Genomic DNA, 26,524 nt, shown 5'->3' with positions numbered 1-26,524 from the left:
GAGTGGGAGAGAAAAGCTTTTCTGACACATTACTGAACTTAGAAATAAACACTGCTGAAAAGAAATTAAGAAATTGCTGGAGAGGACATCCAGCTGAAAATGCTGAAATGCACTTCTAAAATGCTAGATAGAGATCTTTGTTTTGTTTTGTTTTTTTTCTTTACTATCTTCAGGCAGGAAAAAACAAGCTAATTGTGACCAAACTATTATTTTTTAAAAAATCAAACAAAAAAACCCACAAAGAAACAAAAAAATCTCAAAATCAAGACCATGAAGTGTCAAAGATCAGAGAACTTTGACCTGTTATGCTACTGACCAACAAAATTGCAAAGCTTTGGCTTGGCCAAGCAGAAAACATCACTGCCCCTCAAACACAGCAACTGCTGGATGACATCCCAAAAAGTACTGTTGGCTTGTTTAGAGCAAGGTTGAGTGGGACAAGCAGGAGCATGATTTGCCCCTCTGAAGAAAACATTCATTATCTACTTATGAATCTTAGCCATATAAAGAATTAACAAGGGCAGTTGAATTCTTAATGCAGACTTCAGATCAAATTTATTTCTTAAGGGGATTGTTGGAAACCTGGTGGGTTAATGAATAGCACAGGAATATTAGTGTAGGTGGGAAGAGGGAGCAGACATTGCCTGGTGTATCCCAGTTTCATATAATTCCTTTAAAGTTCAGGAACAATGGGAAAAGTCCTATTAAAATCCCTGTGTAGCAGATAAAGAAGAAAAAAATATGGTTGCTCTTATGGAACAGACATCTTTTAGCCAAGAATACTAGGAAAACTGGGTGGATGCAGCTATCCCTGAGCAAATAGCACAATTATTAATAGTCCTTGGTGGCCAAAGGGATTCCAAGCAGTCTGGACAAGACAGAAATGGTTTTAAAAGGGAGGGTGGAATTCAAGAGCACTGGTTGCACAAGTCTTGGTTGAGACAGAAGCTGCACAAATATGGGGAAGGGTCATGAATCTGCATGGAAAGAATTGGGTAAGAGATGACCAGGGGATGCCATCGTCTCACTCTGGTCATTTGGAGTAGGCTGATATTGGGTAGACAAGGGTGAAAATGTAGAAGAAAACCTGCAAGACCTACAAGGAAGGGTTGAATTAGCTGGTGACACAAGGACTGTGACAAGACCTATGTGTCAAGCCTAAAGTAGATGAAAAGGCTGCCACACAAAATTCGGGAGCAAGCTGACATCTGTGTCCTCCTCAGGCTGAAGGAGATGTACAAGGCTTGAACTGTGACTAGGGAGACAAGAAGTGTGACATGAAGGGGAAGTGTTGTCTGATAAAAGCAATTGAACAGATTGGTTATGGAATCTGGGAAGTCTCCCCCAAAGGGTTTCCAGAACAGATTAGATCAATGTCATCCAGTTCTGGGCAAAAAGATCCTGCTGGGGATAAGCGGGATGTACAGCGGACAAGCAGGATGGACAATGCATGTGAAGCAGACGGCACCCTGAGGTTCCTTCCAGCCCTATTTCTTTTTTATGTTTCTATGATTCTAAGTCCATCTGCCCCTTTTACAGAGAGAAGATAGGGATGTTATTACACTTTTCCTTCTTTCCACCTTCTGTTGGGAGATGAGCTAATGCTCCAGTTAGGGCTGCCTCAGGAAATCACACAGCTGGACATGCATAATTTCCAGTACTGCAGTGAGAATTTATTGTTGTGGCCGTGTGATTTTTTGAAGACTTTTTAAAAATTATTCTTCAATTAATCCATCTCATCTACTGAGCTTAAATGGTAACTGAGTCAAGAGCATCTGATTAATTGGTGTGTATATAGAAAATGTAGAAACTGCCATCATGTCCTGGAAGAGATAACAGAGCAGAGTGAATCCAGTGTGTTCGATTCCACTCCTCCAGAAAAGGGAAGATGTCAAGAGAAATTGAGACAACCTATTATTTGCTTCTTTTAGCCCTTGCCCAGCATTGCACATCAATTAATGCAAAATCTCTGGGGCAACAACATCCTGTTATTTCAGGTTTGTCCCATGTTCTACACACTGAAAACAGCACCAGCTGCAGCTCTTGCAGCTGAACAAAGGCATTTTCCCCACTTATCATTAAAATTTGGTTTGGCACTTAATACTTGCTGGATCAGAGCGTGAGCAGAGGAAACTCCAAGTACAACAGCAGTTTCTACACAATCATTTTAAATATTACCAGACCCAAATGCTCCAGTTACCAGTTGAGCAGGGCATGTAAGTCATGTCTTTCAGCCTTTTGGAAACCCCAAGGCTCCCTGTACCTGTTGGCTGAAGCTGGACTGTTCTCAACAGGTTGACTATGTTTGGCTGAAGCTCTGAAATCCGTTGGAGCGATTCAACATTCAGAAGGAATTGTGGGGCATAGACAATCCTTTCCAGTTCTACAGGGTCAGCATTTTTGGCTTTGATACCAAAGGTTACAACTCCAGCATGCTTCAGAATATCCGATGGCTCCTCCACATTGTCGGTTGATCTCCCAGCAACAAGGAGAACCAAAAACTGGGGAACCCCTTCTTCGATCCTGCTTCCAGCTTCCTTCACAAACAGCCTTCTTACAGCTTCATCAAGTGCAGCTCCAATGTTCAGTTGCTTCCCAGTTTTAATCTTCATCCTTTTCACTTTGACAAGCATATCTTGCTTGGATGAGTATTCAGCAAAGTCAAATTCAACTTGGATGGTGTCGCTGAACTGAGCTACAGCGACTCGCGTGGCATCGGGACCCACGTTCAGGTCAGAAATTACTTTGTGTACAAAATCCCGGACGGCAGGAAAGCTGCCCAAGAGGTTGGCTGAGCCATCAATCAGGAATAAAACATCTTTCTTGCTTTCTAGAATAAATTCACAAATGAAAAGAAGGGGGGGGGAAAGAAATGAAAGCTTTTTTCCTTCTTATACGTCATCCTAGAAAACTGTCTACAACTTAGCTGGGTTTCAATCTTTCAATATTCTCATTTACCAAAGCATTGAAAGTCTGCAGAACTATACAGCATCTGAGGAAGAAGGGGAAGCAAGGATATGTCTATCCTAAGACTTAATAAATTTGGGCACCAGATAGAAATATAATATATTGTATCACATCAGATTGCATCATGAATTGTCTGAGTCAGTGATATTTAAGGTCTAGCAATATGTTGACAATACAGACATGAAGTAAAGCAGCAGTGGAGGGTTGGTTGGAGTTTTTTTCCTATTTAAAGGCTCAGTAGACAACAAATAGACAATTCATGCACATGTACACAGAACATTTTCCGGATCTTCTCCTGCTTGCATCACAAGGAACATTAAATCCATGAGAGCCTTGTTTCAGTTTGATGCCCTTTTGATCTCATTGAATATCCAAGGCAAACCCAAGCCTCTTGTACCTCCATATTCATCTTAATGGTCTCCTTTCCATACTAACCCATCCCAGTTGTTCTTACATCTTCATGGGCACATAACAGAATTAGTGAGAAAATACCTGTTTAAAAAGGGGTTAAACTTGCCAAAAGCCTTTGGGTTTAATATTGGAGAATAACTTTGAATTTCTGAAGTCAAATCCAGCCTCTATGACAGCCTGATGACATCACTTTGACAAAATAGTTCTGGGGATGGATTTGTCCACCTGTTCCTGGCTAGACCTCTGCTCTTCTGTGCTCTTTAGTACGACTTTAACCTTTCCACACCACTTTTTATGGTCAAAAATCTCACCCTCCCATTGCCTGATTTAGTGCACATGATGCATTTAAAGGTTGTGGCCCTGTTATGGGAACAGCAAGGGAACACCAGAGTCAATGACTGGTGGGCACAGACTCACTCAGGTCCTCCTTTTGTCCTGACCTACCAAAAGACTTAGAACTGTGCTTTTAAGGTGTGGTAGAAATGACTTGAACAAAATTAAGAGCTACCAGTGCCAAGCCACGTATTCTTAGAATCATAGAACGGTTTGGTTTGGAAGGGACCTTAAAGATCATCAAGTTAAGCACAGCCATAACCACTTTGATGACTCAGGGCTTGGAGATGTGTCAAGGTGTACAATGGAAACAAGAAATTCACTTAAACAAGATTAACTTCATGCAGTCAGCATGCAGGAAGGTAGGTATTACCTGTTGGGGCGAGTGGAACCTCTTCCACACCTCCACTAACATATGTTGTTATAGGCTTTTTTAACTCCTGGGGTAAAGCTGACAGAGCACTGAAATCATCCATAAAATACACCATTCTTGGATTAAAGGCAATCTGCTCAAGTTCTGCCTTATCCGCATTCCTAACGCCAACAGCAAAAGTCAGCACTCCGGCCCGAGCTAATTCATTGGAAACTTGGAGGAAGGGATCGGCAGAGCTCCCTGCCGTCACCAGGACTAGGACCTGGGGCACTTGTTCATCTATTCTGCTCCCACCGGCCTCCGTGAAGTGATTCGAGAGCACAAAGTTCAGTGCAGAGCCAGTGTTCAGCACCGACCCCCCCTTGGGCCTCAGCTGCCCCAAACGCTGGATTATGTCAGATTTGGTTTGGTAGGAGTACAGGGAGAACTCGGTTTTGGGAGTGTCGCTAAATTGCACTAAGCCAACTCGCATTTTGTCACTGCCGACATCAAGGTAGTTAACTAGGGTGGCAACAAAGTCCCGCACAAAGGGGAAGTTGGCATTTCCGACGTTGAGTGATCCATCCAAAAGAAAGATGATATCCCTTTTGGTTACTTGAACTGCAGTAGAGCACAGAAAACAACATGAGACATCACAGAAAACAAAAATGGATTTTTTTTTTTTATCATGTGTGCATGCAGCATATGCCGTACATGCATGTGAACCGTGTTAGGGGGGGAGAGAGAGAGAGAGAGAGAGAGAGAGGAGCAAGAGTGTGATCAGCACAGAAGTAACAAGGACCTTGCTGGAAATTATTGAGTTGGGCAGGGAAGGATTAGCAACTCTTCTAAATGTCAGGCTCGACATCTACCTGAGGATACCTACCTTCCTGAGCTCTGCACTTTACTGTCTGTTGTTACTGGCATCTATTTTTTGGGCTGTTGAAGGGGAGAAATTTCCCACTTTTGGCAGTAAGCAGACAGCCCTTGGTTTGTTCATTTTTAAGGTTAAATCCTTCCAAGCATCTGAGCTCCAGGACATAGGTCTACACCCCAGGGACACCACAGGGTCATCACCCTGTGCTGGTTTTTTGCTCTAAACACATCCAGATCACAGACCAAAATGCCAAGCTTTTAAATAAAATCTTGAAGAACTGATGTCATCCAAGACATCCCCGTAGATGCCTTCCTCCAAGTGAGTTATTCAAGGATTTATTTATGCCCACTGCTAATTCTGCCCAATTTATTTCTGTTTAAAGCATTTCTGGATAGATTTATCCACCCTCTAGCTTGCCTTGTCCCTGTAAGCTTGCTATCCTTTATAGAAAATATATAAATACTGAGCTATTCAGAACAAAAAGGAAATAAAGGGTTCTTTGGAATACAGGGATTGCTTTCAGATTTTACAGATTGTGTTGGCTTTCTGTATTTTTAATTTTTCCCAGAAAAGTGCCATTCAAGGCCCAGGGTGAGACAATAGCCAATTAAAATACAACTGCCCAGTGTCAAAATCAGTTTTGTTGCTATCAATAACAATTTGTTAGGGGTAGGATACGGTCCCTTGCTTATTGTGTATGTGAATAGCTGTGAGCACAAAAAAAAGACTGGAAAAATAGAGAAACTGCATGGATGACCTTTTAAGAACAAGAAAACACAGGAACATTTTTAATTTACATTGAAAAATAAACACATCAAGTTTGGTGTATAGCCATGCAAAATTGTATTAGCTGGAAACACACTCTGAAACAAAGCTTATTAAATGATAAGTCCTGTGATATTCATCTTCATTAAGGACAAGTATTGGTAAACTGATTTCAAAATGTCTTCTTTTCATGTAAATCAGGCACATCCTTTAATTCTTTCAGGATTCTTTCCAAACATCCTGTTTCTTTTCCACTATGGTAAATTATGTGGGAAACTAGAAAAAATATGGACACAATTCAACAACTACTTAAGCCAATAATAACCTCACTATTGATCTTACTGGGAGCTGGAAGAAATTCTGGTTTTCTAATGTTCATATGCCATGAGAGACAAATACAAGGTTCAAATATGATCTAGTGCAACATAGATTTCACCTCAAGCATCTCTATTGTGAAGCAATCCTGAGAAATTTGTATAAAATCTCTATACACCTGGAACATCTCTTGAAATACAGGGGGAACTTCCTCAAAAGACATGACCCTATCAGTTGGTTTCTTCCAAGGTCTACTGGTGTCAATGGCAAGGACAATTAAAAACTGTCCACTGGCTTCATGGAGCTTTGGATCATCTTCCAAACAGATTAAATCAACACTGAAATATCATCACATGCCTCTTAGGGCTTGAGCTGAGTAAATCGTAAGAAAACTAAATATGTTCTTAAAGGGTGAGTTTCAGTCCAACAATATCAGCTCTGAACATCTCCACAAACAAATTCACTTGTGTTCTTTACACTCCAAGGAAACCTCTACTTTTCTGAGCAAACACCCACTATGGATGATTCCCAAACTGAGGAAGAGACTTTAACATTCACAGGTGTCCCATTCACTGGCTACCCAGACCCTAAGAAGAGCAAAAGCCTCCACTGAACAATTTGGATACCTAACTAGCGAAACACATCTTCCACATCCAGGCCTTTAAATCTTGGTGACAAAATCAGAACAGGACAAAAATCTCCAGGAAGGAACAATAAAACTGTAACAACCATGCTACCAAGTTCACTGACCTGTTCATGCACTCACATTAAACCATGCTGGAACATGCATTTGATGTGGTTTTCCCCATTATCTCTACATGTCACAGAATAAGAATTGGCAAACTTATAAACCACACCTCCTTAATTAGAAAAAAGCCATTAATTACCTGCAGGTGGCTCTGGGACAATCAGTCCTCCAGAGAGTGTCCGGATAGGTGACAGCACTTCAGGAAGAATGGCTTGCATGAACTGAAGGCGGAAGTCATTCGGGTTGAACACAAAATCTCGTTCATGAGCAACTTCTTGAAGCTCTGCCAGGTCAGCGTTCCTTGACCCAATGGCAAGGGTCACGATCCGGTTCCTTTTCAGCTCTGCTGCGGCTTGGTCAACGGCATCCCTGGACTTACCCCCAGTGATGAGCACCAGCATGGGGAGCACCCCTTCCTCTATCCTGCACCCAGCAGCACTGGTGAAGAAGTTGTTCCTCACAAAGTCCAGTGCCGAGCCAGTGTTGAGTGTTGTGCCACCCATGAGCTTGATCTTCCTCACATTGGCCATCACATCCTTTCTGGTCTGGTGGGTGTTAAAATAAAACTCTGGCTTCACAGTGTCTGCATACTGTGCCACAGCCACTTGGATCAGGTCGGGTCCAACCTCCAGCCTTTGGACAATTTTGGCAACGAAATCACGAATTGCGTTAAAGGGGGCAGCCCCCAAAGCAGTTGAGCCATCTATCAGGAAGACTATATCCTTCTTGTTCACTTCAATAACTGCAAGTAACACATGAACATCATGTTAGCCTCCAAAACACCCTGCATCAACTCTATGTCAACAGCTCAGCAACGTTCAGGACCTCTTGTTTGCTTGGAGTACTGTTACTCTCAACACCTTTAGAAAGGTCTTGCTTTCCAAACAGAATTATTTTTTTAGGTTCTAGCAGAGGACTAATAATAAATCTGACTGTTTCCCCTTTCTAAAACACTAAAGAGTTGGAGAAGAGTTACAAAAACAGTGATTTTTACACACTTGAATATTAAAATACATGTACATGTCAAAGCAAGAATGAAAGGCAGTAAGGAGAAGTCTTGGCACTCAGAGGCACATGAGATAAAATAAGCAGGTGATGCTCCTTTTATCTGAAGAGGAACCACTTGAATGGTGGTGGTTTGGTATGAAAAGTATTCGCTTCTTGGGAGCAATGACACAAGGAAATAACAGTCTCCACCTAACCAACACACCTGGATTTTGGGTCTTTGCATCCTAAATCTTACTCCGTAACTAATAAAAACAAGTTATGTTTTTTCTTGGCACAGCTGGCCCAGTCATGGATGAGCTGGATTATGTTCTGGTGGCCATGTCTTTAACAAACAGGTTCCCTGGCTTTTAACTTCTGAAATTTTATAATTGGTACACAGGACATAGAAAGGGCGCAATTAGCTTTCCAGTGCCCTGGCTAAGTTTGAAGAAAGATAGCTAGGGAGGAAAAGAACTCTACTGTGTGGCATTGGAACCAAAGCATCATGATATTTAATAGAGAAAATATATTATTTTAAAAGGTGAATATTAACAAGACCAGTATGATTGTGATAACAGCATTATACATGATTATCATGGTGCCTAATTGTAATACTATCTTTTAGACAAATCCTCTCACGTCATCACCTCCTTGATTTCATGCCATCAACATGAGAAAGGAAACTGTGTTGCTTCCAAGTTACGCTGGAGCACTATGGTTCATTGTGTTATGTTGGGTTTGGGGTATCTTTAAATCACCCACCCACCTAAGAACTCCTGAGATGGGGCCAGGATTCAAGGAGGCAGGTCCATCACCCTCCAGGCTTGCTACCACACCCAGCACACATCCTGGGCAGAGAGGACACCCTGGGGATCTCACACCCTCAGGGTAATCAGTAGCAAACACTGCCTTGCCCTGCCTGGATGGAGAAGAGCAGCCCCCAGCCCATCAGGGGTCCTCTGTCTGGAGGCTGTTTACTTTGGATTTCAACAAAGAACAAAACTTTGGCTGCAGTCGTCCTTGGCCGGACACCAGCTGGCCATGGATTGTGGTGCTCCCAAAGGCTGGGTGCCGTCAGGTTTCTCACTACGGGGGAGTGCCATGAGACTGGACTGATCAAGGGGTGACTTGGAGCTGGAGATGACATCTGTGACTCGGCTGTCCCCCTGGCCTCAGACCCTGGAAGACCTGCCTGCATAAGCAAGTGTGAACCTTTGCAAATGCCTCTCATGGAGTCGTGCTGGAAAGAATGTCATTAAGGACCAGTTGTAAAAAATGGAAGTTTAAAATTGCCTGCTGTGGTGCTGCCAGGCATGGAATGATGAGGATGTGCACAAAGCAAACGTGGTGGTGCCCTCCTCAAGCCAAAACCTCGAGTAAGCTGCCAGTGGCCTGCAATTGGCTGCCCAGGCAGTCAGAACAGAGCTACGCACAGAGCGTTTGTGTAAATGATCCCTTTTCCAGAGCCGTGATTTCCAGCATTCATTCCTCCAGCCAGGCTTTTTTTCCTCCTCAGTTTCTCCAAGGAGGAGAGGGCTGAAAGCAGGAAACTTTCCAAATGGATAGCAAGAGCTGACATAGCTGCTTTGTAGGACCCAGGAGAAATGTCCAAAGCACATCCTTAGCTTGTCAGCAGCTAGAAACCCAAAAGAGGAGAGCCTGGAAACTTTTGACTTTTGGGGGAAACATCAAAGGGGCTTTGGAAATATGAGGGAGGCTGGGAAGGAAGAGTTCCCTCTGCTTCTCATTCCTGTTGTAGCTTTCAAATCCTGCAGTATTTTTCCCCAGAGGAATGCAAGAACCAAACCCAAAACACACAGGAAGAAACAACCCACGGTTATGGTTTGCATGGACACAATTAATGCAAAAGCCTTTAAGCAGGGCTGTGCACATCTCACGGGGTTTAATCCAAAGCCCTTTAAAGCTGATGGCAAGTCTCCCAAGAATTTCAGAGGATTTGGGATCAAAGAATTTTATCTTTGGCTCTCAAAGTTGGGAATGTTGGAGGGGGTCAGTGCTGAACCCAGACCTGAATAGTTCCACCCTCGTTGCCATGTCAGTTGTCTGGTGGAGCACCTCATCTAACTTCATCATCCAGGTTCCCCCAGGAGATGAAGGAGCAGAAAACCACTTTGGAACACCCCTTCATCCCAGGATGAACAGCTGGTGAGCTAAAGTGAAGTGACTTCAGTATTTCATAGGAGCACTTGGCACCTCAGAGTGTTTGGCATCCCTTTTGGTCTTCAGCGTCTCCCACACTGCTTCACTCTGAAGCCTTCCAATTGATGTGAATCAAGGAACCTAGTCAAAATTGATTTCCATGGGTGCCAGGGGTAGGAAATTCCCTAAAGATATAATTATTATTTGAAAATAATCTACTTCCCCATCTAGCATATCCAGCTGTATGCAACTGTATGGGCTGACATAGCACCTTCCACAAATGGGCTGGCACTTTAAATGAGAAATATGCAAGTGTAGTTGATACAAAATGTACCAAATTGTTTTAATTTTGCCATTCATACTGTTAAGAATCAGACAGGAGGAAAGAGAGATTTTCCACTGAGTTGCACGGATCCCAGCATACACATTTTAGCTCCACATCTTGACTTCATATTATTTGGCTAAATATGGTTCTTGTAGGGTGCTACAAGGAAAAGTTCTTAATGTTTTTTTCCTGGAATAATGAAGGCAAGGTCATAAAATGATCTTTAAGGCAAATTCCTCCCTTTGATTTGAGCCACAGGATAGCAATCATGTTTAGGCATGGATCAGCAAAGACATCTGGAATGCAGTTTTATATGTCAACATACACCATGAGGAACAGTGTGTACAGAACTCCAGACTGACAACGGGATCCCAAAAGTGCTGTTTGCATTAAGCATCTATTAATTAAGTGCAGCAGCTCCTCTGCAATATGACATGTTACGTCTTTCATAAATCACATGTTTGCCCCATAAATCTAGATATTCTTTATTCTACCACACCAGAGCATCTGGACTGCTCTGGATGCTAGTCCAGAAATAATGTCAGTGGGACTTCTGGGTCACTAAGTGACCTGAGTGGAATATTAACACCTGCATTTTTAATTCCCGTGGCAACTTTCTCAGCTGATGGATCAAGGGTAGGGATTTCACTTCAGAGGAACTAAGGACTGTTCAGTTTTTTAGTTCAACAACACAGAAGTGTCACCCTTTTACCAAGGGCAGCCCAGAGCTGTGGAATTTTACTGTTTTAGCAAGCTGATAATTTCAGCTCTGGTACATAGGGATCCATTTAACATTCCTGTTACCTTCCTCAGCCACATTTTATGGTCATGACACTTCCAACTGACATATAATGTAAGCTTACATGGCATAAATATTTTTACAACTGGCAGTGCTTACTACCAGGGTGCTTAGATATCTCAATAAGGATTATATGAGATTTTTTTTATTACACCCTTTTTTTTTATACGCTGCTCCTGTCTTTTTCCTGTCTTTTAAAACACCCCGTGTCACGCCAATTGTTGCAACAAGACCTCATGGTTTTTGAGAGATAACCCACTGGGCCAATGAGTTTCTGCAGAGAAACATCACTTCTCCATAACCAGACCAGAGAGATTAATTGGGGAAAAAAAAAATAATTAAAAATACTTAAAGCTTTAAATATGCTCGTAAAGCGTGCAAAAGCTCAATCATTCATCGATTCACCGAAATGCAAGGGTCTAGAAAGGCATACATACCTTCAGTCACAATGGTTGGGGCCGCTAACAAAATGAGTCTTTGGGCCACTCCAACAATGTTGGGCAGTAATAATTCTTGAAGAGCATCAAGGTTATGGATATCCAGGGCAGTATAGGCGAAGCTTCCATCAGTAGCAATCTGCTGCAGCTCTGCACTGTCAGCATTCAGGACCCCAATGCTAAACGAAAATATACCAGCTTGCTTCACCGCTAACAAGCCCTCTCGGATATCATCACTAGACTCTCCACCACTTATCAGCACTAAAATCTGAGGCACTCCTTCCTCTATCCTGCTGCCTCCCGCCTGGGTGAAGAGGTTCTCCACCACAAACTCCAGTGCCGCACCGGTGTTCGCTTCCTCGCCCCCGCGGAAGCCGAGTGCCTTCACGGCATCCAGGACATCCGCTTTTGTGGAGTAGCTGTTCAAAGCGAACTCGGTTCTGGGTTGATCACTATACTGCACCACCCCAATGTGTATCTGCTGAGCTCCAACTCTGAGGGTTTCAATCAAATTTACAAGGAAATCGCGTATGGCTGGAAAATTGACACCTCCGATGTTGTTTGATCCGTCAATAAGGAAAATAAGGTCAGCGGACTCTTGAGCTTTAAAAAAAAGAAATGCAAAAGGTGAAAGCATTAAAATGGGTGATTACATGCAGTTGTAACAGTGTTCTGACATGTTTCTTGGAAAACCAGTGAGAAACATAAAAATGAGGAAACAAAACAATGTGATCACTGAGGAGGTGATTTTGCCTCTTAGTTCTGCATTCTGATTGAATACGAGCTCTCAGGTCCTTCCCAGTAGCATCCACAACCCATCAAGGGAGGGCTTGAGTGGACACAACATGAGACAGTGGCTGTAGTAACATGGGGGTCGGCATTACTGGCATGCAAGGAGAAACCTTGGCAAAATACAGTTTTTGGAAATCTAGATACATTCCATCAGTGGCCAGCACTGTCCAAATATTTAGACAGAGGCAAAAGAAAATGGTGGACTTTGGTGGCAATTCTCGCTGAAGGTAGAGGGTGAGGAGGTTTTTATCATTGCTACCTTCTATTTTTTGGGAGGAAAAAAGCCAGCATTTACTGGATGTGGGGAAAGTTTCAGCTTCTCTGTCATGATGCTGCTCTTTTGCTGGTTAAACACAGAGGCTGAATATATGGGCTTCTCCCATCATGAAAAAGCATTTCAAATACATTTTTTAGAATCAATTGAAAAGGATTTAGTTAATTTCCTTGGACTGTAGCTCTTTGACCAGCTGCCATCATCCACCTGAAGTTATCTGTCTAGCAAGCTGACCTACACAGTTTTCAACCTAGGCCATGCAAAAATCGTGTCACTTTAAATATTTTGCACAAAGATGGGTTGATACCAGAGGGGTCTGATCTGTATTTTTCATAGGGATTCTGGATATTCAATCAAGGAATGCAGAATCAGGTTAAAAAAGGGTGATGAATCAGTCATGACATAATTATCCAACTTTAGTTGTTGTGACCATACCCAGATGATCACAAGTATTTGCTGAAAATATACACACACCAAACAAAGCTTGCACGTGGCATCAACGTGGTGCTGAGGAGGTGTATTTTTGCTGTGAGACTTACCAAAGCAGACCCAAAATGCCCTGGTGTCTGCTCTTATTCCTTTTGCTCAACTAATTTTACCATCAACATCACCAAGAGCTGTATGCATGCAAAAAAGAAGAGGGGAGAAAACCCCAAAGCATGCTCAGATGTTTCCATGCTATTACTCTCCACTCTTGTTAAGAACTCAGATTTCATTCTACTTGCAAATGAATGACAAGCAACATTTGTAAATCTCTCTCAGTCAGCTCTCGACTTTTGAAAGCCAAAGGTGAAACCAGCAGCAAAGTTGGCATGTGGTTAAGCAAGGCCAGGAATAAACCTGAGGTCTTTGCTGTTACTGCCAGTAAATGATTTATTTATTTATTGCTGATTTAGTTATTTTTCTAGTACATGTTTTCATAAACAAGGGGATTCAAATGGTGCTGCAATTCCAGTGACAAAGGAGAATGTCTCCAAGTCACCATCACTCCCCTGGACCAACTCAATGGCCAGTGTTGGCTCAGAGGAAATCACCAGGGTTTAGAATTTCAAGGAACTCCAGGTTTTTTCTTTCCATTGAGGCAAAATTTAGGGGTGCTTAGGCTTGGTTTTGCTGAGCCATGTTCAGCTGGGACAAAGTTCCACTTCATCATAAAAGTGAGAGGGAAATCTGGCTTTACCCAGAGATGCTTTAGATATCCTGGATATTTTTTTGAAGGAACAAGACTCCTGGCACTAATGGGTTGCTTCCAACGAAGAGAAAATAGATGTAAAACAGACACGTTGGATAATTTGTCATCACTGTAAAAAAACCTTGTACTTCAGTGCACATTTATGGAACAAGCTGGTGTGGAGAACAAATAAAAGCATGCTGGTTACACAACTAAGCAAGGAGGGTCAGATGAGACAGACAGCTCATATTTAACAAATACTTCAGGGCAAACTCAGGGCTGACTGTTGTACTTACGTGAGTCAGCTCCAGGGACTGCCACAGACCAACAGTTTTGGCTCTCTGTACTGGAACCATTACAGGACTGGGGCTTTTCTACACCTCCATTTCATATTAGGGCTCATTTCTAGCATAGCATCCATGGCACTTCCATACATTTTAATGCCACATGTAGTTATCAGCTAAAAAATGGACTTTTTAAACTCTTATGTTATTTGTACCATGATTTGCACACTGGTATCATCCAAGGTTTAAGACCTGTAATATCTTTTCCCATGTTTGACAACACTCTGTATATGCAAGTCACACAGGGGCAACACTGCAGTAGTAAGATTAACTTTAATTTGTGTTATAAGGATGGGAAGGAAATGCTTGCAAAAAATACCTTTAAGCAGAAAGAAACTTGGAAATGCATAATACACACGAAGTAGGAATTTGGCTTCAAAGCTTTTAAAGGAATGTCTGTGATTCCAGATGTTTCCATGCAGTAGGGTTACCTGCTGGCATGGCCCAGAGGAGGACAGCCAGCTTCCAAAGACCAATTCCCCAATTGATTTCAACAGGGAAGCTCTGGGCTCCTTCATGGCTAAGACACCCAACAGCCACCGCAGTGCTGTCAGCAGGTTGGGTGTAACATCAATTTTCCAGATATATTGGTGTCATTTCCTTAGCGTTGGTGAGCCTTTTGTTATATTTGTGGGGCAGCTACTCCCCTGTGGCTTTCCTGTGACCTGGATATTTGCCCTGTCAAGCGCTTTGCACGACAAAAAACACACATGAGCACGGCCTTTTGGTGTTGCTCTGTGTCATGCAGTGATGGAGAGCACCCAGTGGGACTGGCGTGAGGGTTAATCAGGCAAGACAACACAGGGGGATTAATGTCACACTGCCTCATGGCGCTGCCGTGGCCTTACGTCGCCCCACAAGCTCTCGACCTTCAGATGGAGTCTCAGGAATAAAAATAAAGGTTTGATCCCCGGGACTGCTGTTTTGAAAAACAACAAAGCTGCTCAGAAGGCTCTTGCCATGCTGGAATTTCATAAACAGAGAAGGGATGGAGGAAGACTGGTTTGTTTTCCTTTCTGGGGAAATTGGGCCCTGTGTTGCAGTCAGTGCAGGTCTGCTGAAGCCAGCGTGGGAGGTTTCACCTTTGGGAAGGATCCAGCACTCCAGCAGGTGGAAGCCATGGGCTTGCAGAGAAGACTCTCCAACCACACACCTTCTCCAGGTGCATGAGGAGAGAGGTTAAGGGACAGCTCAGGGGTGGACTTTCAGCAGAGAGATTCCCCACCCATCATTCTTCAGCCATGACTGTGACAAGAATGGCACACTGCACAAGAATGTGACTTTCTGGAACAACACACCGTCTATCTCCCTGTCCCCCCACCTGGTTCTAAAGGGACATCGATCATGGTGTCCCCACAACCAGCAGCTACCTTCTCAGTCTCCAGAGGATTTTCAGTCAGGATTTCACCATCAGGTGTGGTGTGTTCATCCCCTGTTTCCCCACCTTGGGACTGAACAGGACAGGGCAATTTACTAACTCTGCAGAGCTCCCTATGCTTGAATTTCCATGCCATATGTGCCAAAGGATGGCCACAAGGTGCCACTGCCCATTCAAGGATTCCTGCCCTGACTCCTGGCAGCCCTGGCTAAGCCTGCAAACAACAGAACCTCAGCAGCTGCAAAGACGGGGCCACACGCCTCAAACCTTTGTTTTTAAACTTCTGAACATCCATCTCAGTCTTGTCCCTACAGAGTGGCAGCACCGAACAGCACAGCGCCAGCAGATACCACCAGTCAGCCATTACCTGTGATGTCTTTAACCAGTCCTTTGGCTCCAGCCTTTTCTGGAGTCATGGAGGAGCGGACACTCGCCACTAAGTCTCCAACTATTCCGTGGAGAGTGGTAAAATTCTCTAGGTTGAAGCGGTGCGTATCGAGGGGTCCGCTCGCTACTTCCTGTAACTCCCCTTCCACCGCGTCCTGAACGCCGACCGCAAACAGGTTTACACGGGCCGAGTTAAGGAGAGATGAGGGCAGAGCCACATCATCCCGGGGCTGTCCATCTGTTAGCACTACAATAACCTGGGGCACGCCTTCACTGGCTCTGCTTCCAGCAGCTTTAGTGAGGTGCTTCTCGATTAGGTACTCTAATCCTTTTCCAGGCTCGGTGCCTCCCCCCACGTAAGTCATGTTGGCAATATGGGACAGGATGTCCTGGGTGGAGGGGTAGGTATTTAACTGGAACTCTGTGTGGGGGTTTCCGCTGAACTGGACCAGGGCAAAGCGAAAATCATTTCCTCCCACATCTAAAGCTTTTACAACATCATACAGAAACTCTCGAACGAGTTCGAAGTGTTCCTTCCCAACGCTCCAGGAGGAATCCACTAGAAATATTATATCAGCCACGGCAACGGTTTTGACAGCTTTAAAAAAACAGATGGAGGTTTAGGATTTTCTATCGGTCAGCACAAGCATGCTTCCTCCTCCTCCTCCTCCTCCTCTTCCTCCTCCTCCTCCTCCTCCTCCTCCTTCTCCTCACCCAAACAACCAACAGCCTCCTTGGCATGGTGAAAGTGAAGCTCAGCTTCCCCTTATCGCCAGCAGCAAAATGAGAAGCGCTTGAGAACAACCACGCAGCCACCAGAACCCTGGCACAGCAGGTGCTGGGGGACAGTGTGCGACCTGCCCTGCCCAGAGAGGGGAAGCCGAGGTGCTTCTGCCCTCCTGCACCTCGCCCATGGGTTTGGACATCAGCCCTGAGCCAGACAGAGACACCGGCAGCTTCGCCTGTGAATTCAGACTCATTCAGTTTCTAGCTGCCCTTGTCTCTTGAATGGTTTTTGCTGGCTCCATGGTGGTGCTCGAGGATGGAAGGACAGCTTGGTTTAAGCAGCTTAGGTGTGGCATAAGTTTTCTGTGTTTTTCCTGCTGTTAACACCTGCTTGGTGACACCAGCTCCAGTCCCAAAGGCGCCAGCACCACCTCCTTAAACAACTTTTCTGCAGGTCAGTGGCAGTGCTCTTCTCACTGCTAAAAGCCCTCCTACACATGCAGGGAGTGAAGAACAGCTCTGCCCAGGAGAAGACCCTCTCAGAACCACCCTGAGCGCAGGTCCCACACCCTGGTGCCCTGCAGAGCATCCTCCACGGCATGGTACCAGCCAGTGTCATGCTTGGGGAGGCACCACGAGTGTCAGCCAAGGTCTGGGTCCCAGGGACCCTCAGAAAGGTGGAAGCTGAGGAGCAGAAAGTCATCCATCCACAACATCCCACGGACATGCACATTAAACAACAAACAGCACCAATGAGTGGCTGTATGGGGCCAAAATCAGGTGGAGTAGCCTGGGCTTACCTGCTTGCTGCTGAGCACCAACCGAGTCAAAGCCCGAGAGCAGGAGGCAAAACATTGCCACAAGGGGCAAATGTCGATGTTTCCTCATTTTACTCTTTTATATGAGTTTTCCTTTTATTCTCTTTGGTTCAAAGCACCTGATGTGAGACCTAAGGGAGGAAAACAGGAAGAGTGAGAAACAGTGCCAGTGCTGACCAGGAACAGATGAGGCACAAGGTAGAAAAGCCAAGCCATGTGGGTTTACAAGGTGTTTGTGGCAATTTGGCAGGAAAAAAAATTCTTTGCTACTGGGCAGAGTGCCAATTCACATAATTGACCTTTAATCACCTCTGTGGAATTAGATTATTTTATTTTTGTCTGTGCTGTCCCAGGCAATACATAATATATATGAAAATGCAAAATACACAGTGGCCTCCCACATGCCCTCCCCATCCATGGCTGACCAGCTGATATGTCTTTGCCAACATACTTCCTCTTGCTGTTGCCTTTTCTCACTTTATTTCTTCCAAACTCCACAATAATTGCCCTAAACATCCCCTTTTGCCTCAGCTCACCTTTTCAGCTGTCCCACATATACAAGTGGAAATTTAAGCACTCTAGACCCAAGTGAGCCACATGATCTGGCTGCACAGCAAAAAGCCCTTGGACTCTCCCGAGCTCAGAGCCTGGGTTGTGGAATAGCCTGCGCTGGTTGATCATATTTTGAAAAGGCACCAAGAATAATATTTTATCTGCTGGAGCCAAAAATATAATTTAAGCAAGTTTCTTATCTGTGATCCACCTGGCAAGCCTTCTGAAACAACGTCTCCACCATGAAGGCTGTGCTTCTGTTGCCATAGAGATGACCAATTTATTATTTAATCTTCATTTCCAAGTCTACAGAGCAGAAACCAGCAAGTCTTGCTTAACTGGGAAAATATCCTCCCAAAAGGGAACACAGTGATTTAATACCTTTCATTCCCCAAAGGGGTTTCAATTACTCAAATCAGCCAAAAGTGACTCCAATACATCAAACTGTTAACCAGGTCATCATAAAAGGGAAAAAAAGAAAAAAAGTGATTCAATTTTCTTATTACCATCCTTGCCAATTCCATCAATCCAGACAGTTATGACCAATACAAGAGTCTAAGAGGGCTAAGTGAAAGGATATCTTATTTTTGAGGAAAAGTGTGGTAATTACATGGATGGTCATTGCTGGCATGGCTGGAAACAGAACCAAGAGTTGGGAATATGGGAAAATCTGGACATAAGGAGCTAATCCCACTTCTGCTGAAGAGACACTTCTCAGGGATATCAGAGGGCAGTTCCATGGAAAGGAGAGGACAACTTCCACCTGGTTTCCTGGAGTCCAATGTGATCCTAACAATTCCTCTGGCTCCCTGTGTGTTAAAGCTGGGTTGGGGTCTGGTCTTTCTTCTTGGGAGGAGAGATTTGCAGCATTTGGTCTTTCCTGTGCTCCAGATGGAATTTATGAACATCCTATAGCATGAGTCTGGCAAAAGCTCTCCTCTGCCTTTCCCCCAACATATAATCATGATAATGATAATGATAATGATAATGATAATGATAATGATAAATGATAATACCAGGCTGAGAGACAGTGAACAGGCCCCCAGCACCAGCAGCTAGCACACGTTAATCAAGACATGGCAAAGTCTTCCCTTTTATCGGCAACCCCTCAATTCATAGAGGCAGCTGCTGCAGCCCAGAGGTATCATTGTCATTCCTACAGAGATTAAACCATCACCTTTGTGAGCTGGCACCCATCCATCCCCCTGGCTGTTCCAGTGCAAGCCAAACCTCCCAGTGCCTCCAGCAGGAGAAAACCTGCTCAGTTGGACTGTGTCCCTGATGGATATCTTGCTCTCAGAAAAAATAGTTTCACCCAAATGATACATGGGGAGGGTTTGTCCCCTGAGCACAAAAATACAGAAAGGTCTGTAGGTCCCAGAGCTGAGTTCTGCAAAAAGCACCGAGCTCATGACAACCATCCACCCAGTCCCATGGGAGAATCTTTCCTCTGGGAAGAAATTTATGGAAGAGCTGCAAGCTCTTGAGTGGGATTCACTTGCAGCATCCATTGGGATTGTATAGAAGCCTGGAAGAGCTTAAAGTGCTGGACAACACTCTCAGGCAGAGGGTGGGATTGTTGGGGTGTCCTGTGCAGGGCCAGGAGTTAGATTTTTATGATCCTTGTGGCTTTCTTCCAGCTCAGGATATTCCATGGTTCTCTGATTCAAGATGTGTATGTCTTAAATCCTCATAGTTGTGGAGCCAACCAAGGATTGCTGGTAATAACAGCCAAGGATTGTTGGCAGTGACCCACTCTGGGAAAGAACAGGATGTGGCTGGAGAAAAGGCCACATGGAGGTAGGGCAGCATTTTATGGGACAAACCTCCTTATTCTGGCTAGGGGAGATAAGCAAAGCATAGGGATGATGTTGAGAAGCAGGAAGATCTCCAGAGCCGCTTGACCCATTTCAAGAAAGGTCTAGGAAAAACTTGTTAACTAATTTGCATAGAAAGTGAGAATTTTTTCTCCAGGGCAGGGAAAATGTAGCTATAAAAGTTACATCCATGAAGCCCAGGTGCATCTGTGCCCCTGGATACCACATCAGCTGGATCAGTGCTGGAGTCAGGAATGGTGATCTCTCTTTCTCCCTTTCTTTCTGTCTTTCCCTCTTTAATCCATCTCCCTCTTCCCTTTCACTCTCTCCTTTATCCAAAAGCCACTGCCACGTGCTCATGCTGAGATCAGGGAGATCAGCAGCACACCAAATTCCACACAAAGTGTGTAATTTGTTAATAAAAGTTTTGTTTTTGTAGGTTTTTGCCTGCCCTCTCACTTTTGCCTTTTCCTTCAGCCATGAGCATCTACAAACCTTGGGAACCCACTTCCCCTTAAGGGTGGGATGCCACAGAAGGAAAAGGCTGCTAGCAACGAATTAAAAATACGAAATAAAATGCATGCTAAGGAAAACAGCCCATTAAATTAATGTGTGCTGTAAAAACTGCTCATATTTCTTTCCCAAAATGCAGGAAGTTATGTTATCATCCTGTTTATTAGATGCTGGCAGTCAATCCCTCTTCAGACACAACAGCTGGGGAAGAGCAGAGCATCAAGACAAACCAGTGAAAATTGATGTCTTGCTGGCTAAAAAGTGGCAGGACTGAAGCAAACATTTGGGGGCTTTTCTGGTTTTAACATCGAGCAGCTGCTCAGAGCCTGTTTACAGCCAAAGGGAAAAGTGAAACTCCCTGAGGCAATGGAATCTCCCCTGCCCAAAGGATCACCCATGATCTCCCTCAGCAGTGAGAAGCTGAGATCTTCCAGAGTCACAGAATTTCTTAGGTGGGAAAAGACCTCCAAGATCGAGTCCAGCCTGGGGACTGATTCCCACCTTGTCACCCAGCCCAGAGCACTGTGTGCCACATCCAGGAGTTCCTTGGACACCTCCAGGGATGGAGACTCCACCACTCCCTGGGCAGCCCATTTCACCACATTCCCCATTTTATCTCTTAGGAGGCCTCCAGATCTATTTCCAGCTTTTTCTGTGACTTTCATCATGGTATTTATCATTCTGTGCAAGCAGAGGGACTTGTCCATCAACAAGAGATGAGTCTTAGCATCACACAAAACCATCCTAAAGTAATAGGGGCCAGGATTAGTCATCAGAAGGAAAAAGGCAGCAAAGCCTTGCAGGAAGAGGTGATGGATTCCTCTTAGAGATTGACAGCTTAAGGAAAAGAAGAGCCTTTAAGAAGAGCTGCTCCTGAGCAGGGTTTTTTCTTATAGCCCCCTCTCCATGGCACTCATTAGCTAATGAGGAAGAGTTCATTGCTTCCAGAAAGGGGTGGGCAAGGAGATGGTTTTCCTGTAGGGGATGGTCCATGAGAAAAAGACAATGCAGCAAAGACAGCAATCTTTTTTGTAAAGGTGGGGCTTGAGTGGGTGGGGGTAATTATTTATTTTTCTTTCCTTGGATGGGGGAGTCCACCCAAAACTCTACTCAGCTCTGTCTTGACTGAGCAAAGTCTCTGGCTCAGCGAGAAAAGTGAGTTTACTAAGACTGTGAATAATGTGATTTTTATTACTTGGCTTGCCTCAGTGAGGCACAACAAGTAATTTCCGTTGTTCAATGTGTTCTTGCTTTGTGTCCCAAATTACCACTGGTCACAGAAGCTGGAGGTGGCACCAGCTTGCAGGGGATGGATGACAAAACCAGAGAAGTGAAATCATTTTAATACTTGGTTATGGTAAGAATTTGTTTTGCAGCTTTATTCTCTGGCATTGTTGGATTTTCAATAATGTATTTTCAACAAGGCAATTTAATTGTGGATTTATTTAAATTTTTATATTGAAAGTTCCTTGCAGTCCTGTGGGGTGAAGGCTCTGGTGAAGCTTTTGCTATATCCACTTCAAGCTGGAAAAATATGCTGAAAAACCTGACTGCTGAGTGCCTTCAGGAAAGGAAAGAGTTTTCCTGAATTAAGTTAGCGCAAAACCTGGGGAGCCAATTTCTTCATGATTCATGTGCTAAAAGATTAACTCCTGTAGCCTTCAATAATCTGAAAGTTTTATGTCTGTCTAGAGTTTATATAGCGTGTGCCGACCTCTTAATATTACAGCATTTCATCAGAAGAAATACATCTGTTCCTAATACTGCTCTCAAAAAAGCAATCATTTCTACCCCTGACACAATGAAGTGATTTCCTTAAATATTTTCCCCAGCAGCTATTTTTTGCATATATTGCATACTTCTCTATGTGCATAAAATTTGACATTTAATTTTTTATTTTTTTTTTCCTTTGAGTGGATGTTTCAAATTCACTTTCTAAGCAGTTGTTTGCTTGTGTGTGTTGGGGTGGTTTTTTTTCACTAGAGTGTAGTTAAAATAAAATAGATGGGTATAATGGGAACAAATTCTTCCCTGTGAGGGTGGTGAGGCCCTGGCACAGGGTGCCCAGAGAAGCTGTGGCTGCCCCATCCCTGGAAGTGTTGAAGGGGGCTGGAACAAAATGGTTTTAATGTCCCTTCCAACCCAAACCATTTTATGATTGTATTTATGACATTTGTTCGCATAATCTCCCTGTTCCTGTGACACATTCCTGCTGGAAAGCCAAGCAGCCTCTAGGAAGAAGTAGAACATGGCAAGCATGGTAGGCAGAGCCATGACTGGCACATTTTCTGGGGACAAATGGCCTGTATTTGGGCTTGGTCTTGTGCAGCTTTCCCAGCTGTCATGCTCAGGGACCTTTGGGATGCCTCACTGCCCCACACCACAGGATATCTGGTCCAGTTTTCCTGCCCAGCCATGCAGCATCCACAAAAAACACATTGACTATAAACCTGAGAAGCAATTGCAGCCCTTAAATTCCCTTGTGCATGTGGGGTGGATCATGCTTTGTCATGGGAGAAAGAGGTGGATTTGCAGCTGGGTCAAAACAGCTTTTCCAAAAGGGAGACAGGGAGAGCAAAGCTTCATCCCATAGCTGGTGCAGGATTCTGTGAGCATCCTCTAGGCCCCTCCAGAAGTCTGTCTCATGGGGATGTCACAGTCAAAACAAAGGTCCTTCACCTGCATTTGCTTGGTGGGGATTCTCCCTTGTCCATCATCACCCTGTTTCCCAACCAAACTGCTCAGCCTCAAATTCCCTCAGCTTGGCTGTTCTCTGCTGTATCCACAGCCATGGGGGGCAGCAGCTGTGAGCCCTGCCCGTGGCTTGGAAGTGGACACCAGGCACCCAGAACAGCTACTTGCATCCCCAGCAGTGGGATATGATTGCAGTCATGGTTGTGGAGTGAGCAGCTGGGAGAACCAGCTCCCAAAATCCTGATGTGGAGCCAGCGAGCTGCAGATTGCCCTCTGGAGGTGAGGCATGCTCCTCTCTCGCCTGGAAGAATTCCCCCTTAAATTTCCCTGAGCTGGGGAAAATGTTAGCCAAAAGCCACTCCCGGCATGATTTTGAGGCTGAATGCCGTGATTTTTCTATGTGAAAGAATCTTGGTCACCTTTTCAAAGGACAAAAGTGTCCCATGCCTGGCCACGTCTTCATCACAGAACGCTGCATTCCCCCTGGTTCCACAGCCCTAGGGAGAAGCAAAGCTAGTTCTAGGGACTCAGGATGAGCTGAATAGGACAGATCCTGGGTTTATTCATGGCTCCAGGTGCAGACATTAAGATTTGTCTCAGCTCTTTTGAAGCATAAACGTTGCTGCCGAGTGCTACTGGGAAGGTGAGGCTTGTGGGGTTGCGGGTTGCTCCTGAAAACATTTATTCCAACAAAGGCAGACCTGAACATTAATAAAAAAATTTTAAAAAGCTTGAAAGGATGGAAAAAAAAAAAATCTCCCTGCTTTTGTAAGCCACTGGAGCTCTGATTCTTGAAAACCAGTGTTCAGCAAAGCAATAGAGTTACGGTGCTTCCATATCCTACTCAGGCAAGTTCCCTGGGTGCTAAAATTTAATATGAATCACGTATTCATTTCTGTCCTTCTAAGCATGATGTGTTGGCTTAAAATCTACTTGTTTTCTCCATCCAAAGACTCAGACCAAAATAGAGTCATTAATAAGAGGAAAGGGAGTATTTGCTAAAAAAAAAAAGGAAACTCCCTGAAAGATCAATGACTCTTTATGTATAGTAACCGGAGCCTCCTGGAGCGTCTCCACCCAAACAAATCGGCTCCTTAATGTGGAACACAGATCACTTAAAAAGGTGGAAAAAGTGATGGGCATGCGGAGGGGTAAGGCTGGCTGTGATTCACGGCGGGGAGCAGGCACGCAATGCCACCCGGCGCCGTGCACGCCCAGCACAGGGCAGGCTCACCCCTCTGCTGGAAATCCAATGGGGAACACAATCCAAGGCTGGCAAGGCTGTGCAGTTACCACAGTTTGTACTGATGGAAGGAATAAGATGTTCCCTTCCCTACTGTTCCTGGACAGGCACGTAGCAAAAGCAGAAGAGGAACGTTTGGGGTTTTTTTTTTTATTTTTTTTTTTCCCCTCCTTGACATGTGGGAATAAAGCAGGGGCTGGTTTAGCTCACCCTGAAATCAGGGAAAGTTACTGAGTTTGAATGGAAAATAGTAGAGATGTTTGAAAAACCAGAAAGGGGACTGGGGAGGGTGCTGGAAACTGGAAAGTAAATGAATGAACGATGGTGTGGTGGCAGCAAACACGCAGCCCTGCACTCCTGTCTTAAACATTGTCACAGCCCTGGTCATGGCCAGCCTCTCTGTAAAGACAAAGTTTGGGGATGAAAAGCCTGTTTCCCTGAGCTCTGTCTGAAGGGATGGTGCCAGGGAGATGTGGAGCTGAGTCTCTCCTCTGTCACTGCATTCTTACATGACCTTGGAGGAATTCTCCAGCTCCCTGCAGCAGCCTTAGTCTGGAGGGATCTCTCTACAAACCTCCCAAACAGGGTATTTTTGCCCCAGAAGCATCACTATATAAGCACCGTAATTATCCAACCACACATACTGATTCTTTTTTCCTTAAACCAGCAAGAAATGGGGTAAAGCCAGAACTTTGAAAAAACACAGGATTCTTCCCCCAAGAGTGCACATGAATCATCACAGCAACCAGAAACGAGCTGAGAGTTTCCCACTGCACACACTGGAACCAGAGCAGCTTTGGCTACCCCCCATTCCGGCCAGTTTTGGCCCATTTGCTTGGTCAGGAAACCAGTTTGGCCACAACCATGTCTTACCCCAGAAGGCATTTCTTACTTGGGAAGGGAGGGCTTTGCTGAGCCCAGCAGGATGGTGGCAGGGTGTCTCCAGATTAGTCATAGCCACCCCCTCAGCAAGTCCCAGGAGGCTGAGGGCAACTGGGGCTGTGGGGGGAAAGGGCTGGGGAAGGCAGGAGGGAGAGCAGATGGGAGCTGTGGAGAGGGACAGGGCTCCATCCATGGATGGAGAGCCCTTTCCCTTAGGGGAAAAGCTGCTGTTTGGCCAATTTCCCTCTCTGTGGATGACCACAAGAGGATGAGGATTATCCTTGGAGCCACATGCTGGCCCACCCCGGAGCAGTGGGGGTATACCTGGCAGCAGGACCTGAGTGGCACAGCTGAGCACCTCTGCTGGGTTCATCCTACCTCACCTTGGGGCAGGAGGGCAGCTATCCAACATCCCCCAGCCCTGGGAGCAGGAAAGGGGGCACCGAGACACCCCCTCAGCACATTCCTTGCAAGGTCCCATTGATGCCCCCACCTCCTCGTGCTGACACATCTTCCCAAAGCACCACATGCCCTCCCTGGGGCACTGCTTCCCATGTCATTTTGCTCCCATCCCATCACACTGCTGCTGCAGCAATTCTGAGGCATCAGATCCAAAAACCATGCTGAGGCAGCAGGAAATACACCGGTCAGTGCTTTTGAATGGGTTTAGCTCCCCTGCAGTGGTGGGGACAGGAGTGTCCCCACACACACGCTGCGCATCAACTCCAGACCTGTCACCATCGCTCCACTTTTCCAAGACTGATGCAAACCTGGGGCTGGGTTTTATCCAAAATTCCCTGAAAAAAACCCAAGTACTACCACCCCACCAAGGAGAGGAATCATGGTTTAGCAGCTGCTGAGCTTAGGCTGAGGGCTCCCGCACGGAAAGCGAAACTCACCCCCAGAGTGAACCTCCAGAAGAGTTGCTTATTCCAGGATTTTCCGCTCCGAAGCGCCTCTCACCCTTGCTTCATGGTGCACGGTGCTGCTCAGCCTTCCCAGATCCCTCTTGCCTTGCTCAGTGGGGTGCAGGCACTAGTGGGATGAGGGAATGGTGGGACACCGGTGGGATGAGGGATTGGTGGGACACCGGTGGGATGAGGGACTGGTGGGACGCTGGTCCCTGCGCGACGGCTGCCGTGGTTCTGAGTGGTGCCGGAGGAAAGGACTGAGCTGGCTTGGGAATGCCGGGGGCCGGGCGTCGCAAATGGGATCCAGATGGTTGGTGCTGGCGTTCCCGGGGCTGAGGTCAGAGCTGCTCATCACACACAGTCTCCCCCCGCCTCGGGGGACGCCTCCGCGCTGTGTGGCTTCTCCTCCCCGCACTGCTCCCTTGCTGGTAGGAAATATATATTAAAATTAGGGGGGGAAAAAAAAAATAAGGAAGAAAAAGAAAGATAAAACCCTGTGGAGTTGGAGGAAGCTGATTTAACGCTGTCTTTTGGTCTTGGATGCTT

At 45.2% G+C, this 26,524-nt stretch overlaps 1 protein-coding gene across 1 annotated transcript in view; it reads right to left on the bottom strand.

Annotated features, from left to right (window-relative positions):
• The window catches only part of COL6A3 (collagen type VI alpha 3 chain), a 58,177-nt gene extending 31,911 nt beyond the window's left edge, over positions 1–26,266 (bottom strand). The window contains exons 1-7 of the mRNA XM_088058560.1: positions 25,967–26,266; positions 17,349–17,497; positions 15,803–16,420; positions 11,477–12,079; positions 6,908–7,510; positions 4,085–4,684; positions 2,264–2,830 (exon numbers count right to left, since the gene is read on the bottom strand). Of these exons, the coding sequence (XP_087914686.1) occupies positions 2,264–2,830; positions 4,085–4,684; positions 6,908–7,510; positions 11,477–12,079; positions 15,803–16,420; positions 17,349–17,436 (3,079 nt within the window). The 5' untranslated portion in view covers positions 17,437–17,497; positions 25,967–26,266. The remainder of the gene's footprint in view (positions 1–2,263; positions 2,831–4,084; positions 4,685–6,907; positions 7,511–11,476; positions 12,080–15,802; positions 16,421–17,348; positions 17,498–25,966) is intronic.
• Positions 26,267–26,524: the final 258 nt, after the last annotated feature.

Source organism: Pseudopodoces humilis, chromosome 8 (genome assembly GCF_049639895.1).
Source record: "Pseudopodoces humilis isolate 2021_Gansu_Grassland_sample_001 chromosome 8, ASM4963989v1, whole genome shotgun sequence".
Lineage (NCBI taxonomy): Eukaryota > Metazoa > Chordata > Aves > Passeriformes > Paridae > Pseudopodoces > Pseudopodoces humilis.
Note: the sequence above shows the minus strand (reverse complement) of the source record. Positions and strands in the feature narration are given on the sequence as shown.